We start from the raw sequence: 10622 nt of genomic DNA, 5'->3' as shown, positions 1-10622 counted from the left end.
ATTGTTATTGGTTTATTGTATGTGGTTATTGTTCGGGACGAACAAAACTAAGGAAGGGGCAATGTTGCGTCAGTGAGGTCACATGACTAGTGTCACGCTACATTTCTAGAACTATCCTGTACCTTGGTGAATGCCCTAGCATTTACTAGATATAGGGTAGTCTGGTACATAAAAGAGGATGACAATGTGACGGGACAATAATAATGTGTGTGCAGACAGTGAGTAATTGATCCGCAGTCAGAGAGTATTATTGAGCACGTTCGTTCTTATAGCGTTAGTTTTAGCGCGATTGTTGAAATTAAGTGTATCGTAAAGTTATATTCGGAAAGAATAAACCAGTTTTATTAAGTAAGGACTTGTGTCGCTAAAGTTTCGTCGGAACGAAGTTACGGAAAGTTAATTAACAAACGGATAGGTAACAGTATGTTAAATCTTGGTTAAAATTCATATAAACATATTTTTTAATGCTGCCACACTGGTTTCAACATAAATCTTTTTCATATCACAAATTTTCTTTTAAACAAATCGATCTCAATAACAGTGAAAAAATTCAAAACAGAGTTTGATAAGCAGTAATTTCAATCTGAATGGCACCTTTGCTACATACATGTGTTAAATGACCAGATTAGAGACTCATAGGTTCAGGCTTATCCTTTGCCCCTTTAGAATTACCAACCAGAAAGAAAGTAACCAGTTAGCCACATCTTCTTCTTATATAGCTGCTTAACTGAACACCAGGATTGACTATTATAATTACAATACCTTCAAAACTGAATATGTGCAGTGGTATATCACATGGCTCAACTTTCAGCACTTCTAATCTGGAGTCCTACACTATAACCACAAGGATATGTGTGGCACCAGAAACAGAAAGGAAGCATAAGAAAAAATTCCTAAATCAAAAAAAGATAGGGTCACACCCATGGGAGACCACACCTCATCTATACCAGGGTATACTCTTTGCCTAAATTGAAGTTACTTGCCACCATGCCAGTCAGAAAGGATACAAATCTGATAGTGGAAATAGATGTACCAGATGTATAGAGTGGCTAGGGTATGTCAGATGTATTGAGTGGGTCAACTACAGACCAAAACCAGGAGGTATCGGGTATTGGTCATCAAGTCCACAGTAGGAGGATGGTCTCAACTGTCTTCACCTCAAGACCAGTAAGCAGAAGGAGAAAGTAACTTTCATTCCAGCATCCTAGGTAGGGCACATGTGTGCAAAACCCAGTACACAACCAACACCAGGCCACCCAGGAACCTGATATCCAGGCAACAGTAGTAAGGGGGAATGTAAACATGGTGGGTCAATTCCATTCCAAATCCAGGTGGCATCAGGAATTTGTCATCCCATTTGTGGTATGAGGAGGGTCCCTACCAACCACATATGTGAGGACTTATGTTTGCTGGTCCTGCACCAGTCAAACACTAGACTGCCTGGGAAATGGCAACCATGTGGTGGTAGGATGGGGGAAAGCCAGCTGGAGGAGTGAACTACATGTGAAAGATTCGTCTCGTCCAAAACCAGGCAGCATTGGATACACATATTCTGGGCTATGGTAGGAGGAGAGTACACATCATCTACACCAGCAGAACACTGCTGCCCTATTTTTGACTGAGTGGAAGTGGTCACACTCAGGAGGAAGCCTCCACAGCCCACCACACCAGTGGCTAAGAATTGGTAAGTGGCAAGGATTCCTGCACTCCACTAGAAGAGGGGAGAAAAATGTGATGGGGAGTCTGGAGCAACACATCCCCTTAAGACTGTGAAATGAGTGACCAAGAAAACACTATTTTTAAAAGAAGGACAGTATTTGTTAATTCAACTAGGACCAGATGGATGGGCAGCAATCCTAACACTGCTTTATTCATGATAGTCCATGATTTAGTATGGTCTGGAATGGACCTTATTTATGAAGCAATATAAAGTAAAAAAAAACCTCAAGAAGTCTTGTGGAACACCCCATCTCATCAATGAGCATTAGAGATATTAACCCTTTCACCTCCAGCTTTTCTCTGAGAGAGAGGGTAATGTCGCTCTCATCATATTTCATTACAAAAATAAAACTGGAGGATGAAAATGTTTATAATTTGACAAGAATGTTCCGAAAAGTATTTAGTTTCAGAAAAATAAAATATTATATCTTTTTCTACTATTCCTAATAAATAAATTCATTATTTAACATAGTTATTTGCACTCGGACTCTAAATAGTTCACCTGCAAGGTGATTTTTACATGAAGTACAAAAATACTATTTATTATCTTATAGTTTTACATTTCATTTGCATAATCTCTAGAACCTCCTATATAAATATCAAAAGTTTTTAAGGTAAATGTTTATATTTTATTTTGCATTTTGTCTATTATATCACTGACTCTACCTATTATTATCAATGTACAGTGCAATGAAATGTCTAAAATTACAAAGTGGAAATATGTACATACCTTTTAACCTTTTGTAGAAGTTTTTTGAAACGTGTTTTTTTAATGTGTAATTTCACCTCTTTATCTTTTCACTTATAGTTTATTTTTAATTTTCCTTTCTCATTTTTTTTTGTCTTTTCTTATTTATGCTGATACATCAGTTGGTGCTCACTGGGCTTTATTATTATTATTATGTGGTGACTCCTGTACAGAGACTAGTTTCACTAATGCTTTGCACACATGAATGATGCCATCTTGTTTATACACTTTTGCAATCCAGGCAACAACAAGTTAAACATAAAATCATTAAACCTTTCAAATATGATTTTTAAAACACAAATAATACATAATTAAATTAAATATAAAAGTAAGATCTAATACAATTTAACTATCTCTCTAACTATAGCATACTTAGGTAAGAAACCACTGTAAGTGCCATAGTTAATCAAGTAGACAACAATACTAAATGCAGTTACATGTACACCATGACGAAAACTGTGTGCCAATTTCAAATTAACCATTAGTGTAAACTGAGCTCTTCCTAACGACTATATACACTTGCGTCAACTAACTACTTGTACATTGTATATCACAGCAAAGTATAGAAGGTGGGTGTGGCAACCATTATGGGTTGAAAAATTTATTACTCTTTCCAAGTGAATACAGTTGTAAGACTTTATATCTTACTTGTCAAAGGGGCACATTGCCACCTAGACATTTATATACATGACAAGCTTATGTGTTTACACTCAGCTCCTGCTAAAGTGGAAAATTTTCATAGTGCATGAATCATGTGACAATAAAACTGCAGTTTAAATTTTTTTTAATGCTTTCTTTGAAACAAAGGAATTTAGATAATATAAAATTCAAATTATAACATACATTGCAACGTTAATTTCATTGACATATATTGAAAATAAAGTGGTTTAATTAAATTTGAAATGTAATGCAGTACCACAAGTAGAAAGGAATTTAAAAATGGTGCTGGTAGTTATAGGGTTAAAGGTTGCAAGGTGCAGACTTAGAGTTAAGTATATCCTGGTTGGCACCACTGGCCACTCAGCAGGATCCTGAGATGTAGAAATAGGCTACTGTAAAGGTAAGATATGAAGAAAAAAGTACTTACCTATTCAGAGCTGGTAAGGGATATGTAGAATGGAGACAGTCGATACACTGAAGAATGAAAGATGAACATATGATAAGGATAATCAGTGACAAAAGTATGTGAGGTATTCCACACACCAGCTGGCACGAAATCCTTCAACAGATGATGGAAGTGAAAAACCAGAGAGAGAGTAAGGTGTCAGAGTTGGAGAGGAAACTTGAAAGAGTCAATGTGAATCTACATCCAACAAACATGTGCTAAATGAATGAGTTGCTGGAGTCAGCCCTTGAGGATAATGGAAGAAATATCTTGGGGAGATGAGGAATTCCAAAGAATAAATACATGGAGTGTGAACCGTGAAAAGGAGCAGAGCAAGCCAAATAATAACAACAAACCACATGGATGGGACAGAATAAACAATTCAGAACAGAACAAAAATAGTGAGAAATTAAAAGAAAAAAAAAGGTAAGCAGCAATGGCAGACATATCATATCTCCTACGGCCACAGGCAAAATGTAAGAAATAGGACCTAAGAGGACAGTGGTACAAGGAACAAGAGAGTAAACATTCCAATAGAACAAGGGTAAGAGCATGAAGAACAGCATTCAGGTCCCAATCTGGAAGGACAGCATGATGAGGAGAACAAAGGTGGCAAAAGGAATGAAAGAGCATAGAAAGGACTGGAAAGGAGAATACAATACAACAATGAGAAAACCTGAAAGTATTAGGTAGAACTGCCATGATCGAAAAGGCAGAGTCACGATCAAAAAAGAAGAAGCCTCGGTCGAATAGCCAACAAAAAATTTGGAAAGATGGGGGGATAGAATGAAGGTAAGGGGATGAAGCAAAGACCAACTACAGAACGTATGCCCATTTCATGGATATACAAGGAGGGAAGAAGAACAAACTGAACAAGAAAGAAGGAAGGCTACATGTGAAGAGAGTCTGGAACATCCCGCAAGGGGCTGGATAAAACCCACATGTAGAGTTGGAGTCACAACATTGCCAGTTAGGAGAGGGTGGAGTGAGGTTGAAGATTAGGAAGAGTGACGTAGAAAAAAAAAGGAAGAAAGGTCAGAAGAAGGTGCAACAGAGGAAACCATGGCTGAGCTGGCTAGTATGGATTTATCAGAAGAATTCAACATGAAGTGTCCTGAATGATGGAAAACACATGAGGGAGAAGACAATTAGAATAGAAAAAGAGAGAAAAAAGGTTGAAATAGTCTTGACTGAATGCATCCACAGCTAGAGCTGAAGGAAGAGGAACATGGGATAAGAAAAGGAGAAATAGAGTGTTGAGATGAGTGGTAAAAACATCTAGAAGTGTGCCCAGATGAGAGCACAGACACTTGAACACCAGAGGATTGAGAGACCCCATGCCATTTTTAAATTCCTTTCTGTGTATGTACCACGTTCCATTCAAAATTTAATTAAACTACTTTACTTTTAATACATACTAACATTATAACATATGCTAAAATTTGTAGTTTTATGTTATATAAGTTATAATTCCTTTGTTTCAAAGGACACTCTTAAATTTCAGTTTTAATATCATGTGACCCACACACTATTGAAAATCTCGACTTCAATAGAGATTCAGCATTAGCCACATAAGCTGTCAGTGTACATGTATATATAAACTAGTGTGTTTGACCTACTTGACACATGTTATCAAAGTCTGCAAGTTGCTTTATCTGGGAAACAGCTATAAATTTTACAACCCTGAATTGGTGCCATACCCACCTTCTGCCACTTGCCTATGTACATGTAGCTTGTAGAGCGAAGTGTATGATCTCATTATAACGAGATCACTTCTCTCCACCAAAAGTTAATTTGGAATTTGCATGCAGTTTTCTCAAAGTACACATGTAACTGTTCTCAGTATTCTTGTCTGCTTGATTGACTAAGCATTTACAATGGTTTCTTTCCTAAGTATGGTATAGTTAGAGAGACAGTTAAATTGTATTTAGATCTTACTGTTATATTTTAATTAATTAGGTATTATTTGTGTTTTAAATATCATATTTGAAAGCTTTAATGATTTTTAAAGTTCGACTTGTTGTTGCCTGTATTGTAAAAGTGAATAATCAAGATTGTTTCATTCCCGTGTGCAACATGCTAGTGTAATGAGTGTCTGTACAGTGTCGCCCAATAATAATAATAATGAAGCCACAAGGGGATGTCTACATATCTGGCATAAATGATAAAAGACAAAGAATTGGAAAGGGAAATTAAAAATAAACTATAAGTGAAAAGGTAAAGTTTCAAATAACTTCTATGAAGAGATAAAATTTCTTAATTTTAAACATTTCCTTGCAGTGTAGGTCGATGATCGCATACAGAGTTAGTGATATAGTAGAGAAAAGGGAAAATAAATATAAATATTTACTTAAAAAACCTTTGATATTCATTTATGAGATTCTAGAGATTATGCAAATGAAATGTGAAATTGTAAGATAAAAAATAGTATTTTTTATACTTAATATAAAAATCACCTTGTAGGTAAACTAATAAAAATGCGAATGTCAATAACTACATTAAATAAATTTTTTTTTATTAGAAATAGTAGAAAAAATTAAAATTAAATGTTTTATTTTTCTCAAACTACATACATTTACAAAAGTTGTTGTCGAATTTTAAATAATTTCATCCATAAGTTTTACTTTTGGAATATGACAAAGGGCATTAGGTGCTATGAATTGTAGCATGTGGTTTCTATAGAGCTAAAGAAATGATCCATGATAAGATTCAGGGCTTTCAATTAGAACAAGTGATTAGATGTACTTGTAAAGAATGGGCCTTGAAAAGAAGGACAATAGTGTGGAAACAGAGAGAGTGAGACAGTGTGTCCTCATGGTGATTGATATTTTATGGTACCACCAACCTGAATGCATGTGAGAGTCAAGACATGCCTTCCTCTAACATCTTTTTAAGGACACATCTGGAAACAGAAGGAGACCCAGATGAGAGGAAGGATGAGGAACACCCACTATGGGAGTAGTTTTATAAAATTACCAGGTAAAGTCTTTGAGTAAGGAGGACTTGAGGACAAGGGATCCCAAACATGGGTCCAGTGATCATGATGAGTCCAATTACCTAAGGGGATAAGGGATTCCATGGAAGCCCAAGTCCCAAAAAGAGAGAGAACCTCCTGTAAAGTGAGAGAAGGAGAGGATATAGCATGAAAGTGAAATGTGACTCTTACAAGTTGACCAACCAACTCAGATGCACTGCCTTCCAAATGAGGAGAAGATGCTGGCTGCAGGAAGTTAGTTGGGACAGAGCCAAATGAAAAAATAATAAGCATCCAAGATGTCCACCTTGGTCATCCCAAGACCTAGGGTAAAAGACCACCACAGGGTGAGAAAATCTCCATGGGAAGTTGAGGGAGAATGAGAAATTGACTGACACATGAACGACGTAAGACCGGACAACTATCTACAAATTCCCTGAGCACCATGAAAAGTTGGGAATAAGATCCTGAAAAAGGATGAGAAATCTATCCCATAGCACTTTTAGCCATGAGGACCAACACTGCCATGGACAGACATTGGCAAAAATCAAGATCCCCTGGAAAAAGAGAAGTAATGGGAACAAGAGGCAATGGAGGAAGAGAGGAAAAACGAAAATCAAGGCTCTCTGACAGAACTTTCAGTACTCAACAATATGCCACAAACAGAGAGGAAAGGTCTGTAAACCAAACAAAACAGGCCCTACTCACCCTTAGCCTCTAAGACAGTCACCACAAAGAGTGACAGCACTAAAGTCAATGAGCAGTGGAAGGACAAATGGGAAGTGGTGATAGAGAGAAGAGGAAGCAGGACAGAAGACAGAGGGAGGGAAAGAATGAATACAGGAGAGACAGTAAACCAGTAAGGATAAAAAATAACACTGGCATGTGGCCCCAACACATGACACCAGAGAAACAAGCACACCAATAAAATCACACAGGCAGGTGAAAAGAACCAGATGAAGGCATATGAGATGAAAGGGAGGTAAAAGCAGGTGAGTAACAAGGGCATCACACCCCAGCCAACTCTAGCAACTAAATATCCAGGGAAAAGGCCGAGGAAGAGAAACACACCACTGTAGAAAATATAAGTGAAGGACCATCTACCAAAAATTCCACAGGGGAGTGAAGGATTACCATAGAAAGAGAGTTAAAGGAGGAAAAATAACTGGAAAGAACAGTATGTGTAAGATGAAGATAGAAAAGCCAAAACGTAAGAAAGACAAATGAAGGACAGAAGATCTGACCCCCAAGTCCAGAGAAAAACTCCAGTTTAGGTGTCAAAGAAAAACAGTACAATACTAAGTAATTCCTAGTCATATGAGGTAACAAAGGAAAGACAGCAAGGCATGTATGCCTGAAAGAAAGGTAAAAGTAATTATATATATACTTGTATATCTGGATAGGAAGTAAAAAACATACTTGAAAAACCCAGTCATGAAATCACTAGAAGGATGTGGTAGAATCAAAACAGCATGGGTATAAGGTTAGGCAAAGGTAGGTGGGAAAAGAAACGGCAAGATACCTTTTGTCACGAATGAGAAACATAGGAAGAAAGGTGTGTAAGGGACAAAAGAAGGCTCAGGCTGCATGAAAGACTCCACCACCTGCCACACAAAAGCCATCTCCTCTCCCAACAGACAAAGACAAACCCAATGCCAATGTAGTTGTTAGGCGAGCATGAACAAAGTTGTGTTTATCACATCAGACAACGTGAAAGTAACATCTTTGTAGACACTCCCACTAAAAAAAGTTCATGAGCAATAAAAGACATGTCATTATACATAAGTGCCAAATCAAGAAATGATGAATGTGATCTACAGAGCGAGTCAGCTTCAATAGTAGGGTATGTCACACTCTTATAGGTGGAGAGTTGTTGCATGCTCATTTGCATACTACAATGTAACTATACCATGTGATGTTAGGTAGGAGCCTCAAGGGTAGTGGTGAGCAAAAATTGTACATTTAGAGGGCAGGACAAATAAAAAAAAGCTATTATGTAAGCGGAAGTAGGGTATTGTATCAGAATTTCTTTCTTTTTCTTATAGATTTTTTTAAAGAATATTTTACTAACTAGTTTGTTTCTGTTATATATAACTTTCTAGCTATTCAATCTACTTTACATTTAAATTCAATTCAATAACATGCACTAAATGCCAAGAGTAAAGTTTCATAAATATGTAAATTATTAATATTGGAAACATTATATTTAACTCATAATGATATTTGAAACAAAACAATACTTTATCAGCAGGTATAAGCTCAAAGGAACAGTTACATGACCATAATTCAATTTTTGTCAGTATGATATAACAAATTCATTGAAATTTGTAACCTTAAAGGTCAACTGACTTTGGTAGAAACAAGAAAGATAAGCACATATAGATGTATAAATTTTCTGAGATCGAAATTGCTCCTTGATTAATCGACAAAATCAAAACATTTAGAAAATTATTCCTCTTATACTAAACAAGCAAAGTATCCATCCCCAGTGATGGGAAGAGTTTAAATTAATTTAGCAAAAGTACCAGTTCCCCTGTGACAGGAAATGTTTAAGTTAAACTATCAATTTAAATTATTTCATGGACTTCAAAATGGTTAATTGTCTTATACGTTTGGTTTCAATAAGTGCCAAAACTCTGAGCTACATTTTAGTCATGAAAAAGAGTTGCTCAACAATAAAATATGGTAAATCTACATTTTTATTAAGTTACATCATATTTTGAAATGTGAATGATAGTGTGATTAATTCCTAACAAATTAGTCCTCAATATCCTGCTTCTGAAATAAAATTTGGCATCAACATTATTCATGCCTATTCTCTCGTCATTTCAAAAGTAATTGTTTAGCATTGTCTGCATATGCAGTTTTTCAAACGGGAGACAAATGAACACTTGAACAGACACCACACTTTGCAATATATATATATATATATATATAAGATAACTTCACATGAAGCCACTTATTTAGTATTATAACTACTTATTGTTAAGGAATGTAATTCAATTAGTAAATTATGTACACTAAACAAATATGACTCATACCCCAAATAGGAAGGACTTCTTTGTAAACCACTTTGTTCCCAGGACCAACCTGTGTTAGTGCCTGGATCTATTGAAAAGAAAAAGAAATCTTTTTGTAGCAAATTACATGGTAATTCAATAATGTATACATGTAAAGCACAAACATTTGTGTGTCTGTTTATCTGTTATCTAACTACTCCTAGTAGAATAATAATGAGAGGTTCACATTTCCACCTGCCTTATTGCTGTTATTGAGCATTTATTATCTTTGAGGTAAGTTAATGTTAACTAGATTCATAGATGGCGCCACGTATTTAAACAAAAAAACTTTATTAAATTTTATTTACATACAGTGTGGGGGAAGGGCACACAAACGTCTTGTATATCTCAGAGAGTGCACTTGCACTCTCTATGGAGGAATGCAATGAAAGATAAACCGCCACCACCACTACTACAATAATACATAAACTCTGATGAAGTTTCTACTCCAACAGCCACCATAAGCCTGATGTGAAGAACCGTTTCTTGAGTTATACACATTTCCTACTTTGACCCATGACTTTATAACTTTGGCCCATAAGACACTTCTGCGACCAATAAAACGTGAACAAAAGGACATTAAGAGCTGGGTTTTAAAAGCGGGCAACAGAAAGCACACCTACTGCCATTACTTTGGTCACTACCTCTTCCTACAAAGTAACCCTGACCATTGTACAGCGTATACCATGTTTTAAGTATATACATAGTGAGTTCTTAAAGCTTATACAAAACTTTTGGTGAGGTAATAATAAATACTATAATAATATTTTATGTTATAAATAAATTGTATTTACATTCGATTTTTTATGTTATTTATCATACCATTCACCCCCACGTTTTTTCAAGCTTGTAACCCGAACAAAGGATGTGTACCTCAGTTTTTAATATATAATACTGCTAAAATGAAAATGTTTTTCTGGTATGTTAATCAGTTGGTATAACTACATACATACACACACACACATATATCTATATATATAAAGAGGAAGTTAGTTTATTTGTTCGTCTATAGAAACC

At 35.9% G+C, this 10622-nt stretch overlaps 1 protein-coding gene across 1 annotated transcript in view; it reads right to left on the bottom strand.

Moving 5' to 3' along the window:
* The window catches only part of LOC106457894 (tyrosine-protein phosphatase 10D-like), a gene marked incomplete at its 5' end in the record, with an annotated part of 116982 nt that overhangs the window by 11794 nt on the left and 94566 nt on the right, over positions 1–10622 (bottom strand). Inside the window, one exon of the mRNA XM_022383962.1 lies at positions 9588–9654. Coding sequence (XP_022239670.1) covers positions 9588–9654 — 67 coding nt within the window. The remainder of the gene's footprint in view (positions 1–9587; positions 9655–10622) is intronic.

This window comes from Limulus polyphemus, unplaced genomic scaffold (genome assembly GCF_000517525.1).
Source record: "Limulus polyphemus unplaced genomic scaffold, Limulus_polyphemus-2.1.2 Scaffold388, whole genome shotgun sequence".
In the NCBI taxonomy this organism is placed as follows: Eukaryota; Metazoa; Arthropoda; class Merostomata; order Xiphosura; family Limulidae; genus Limulus; species Limulus polyphemus.
The sequence above is the reverse complement of the archived record's forward strand: the minus strand, read 5'-3'. Positions and strand labels throughout refer to the sequence as shown.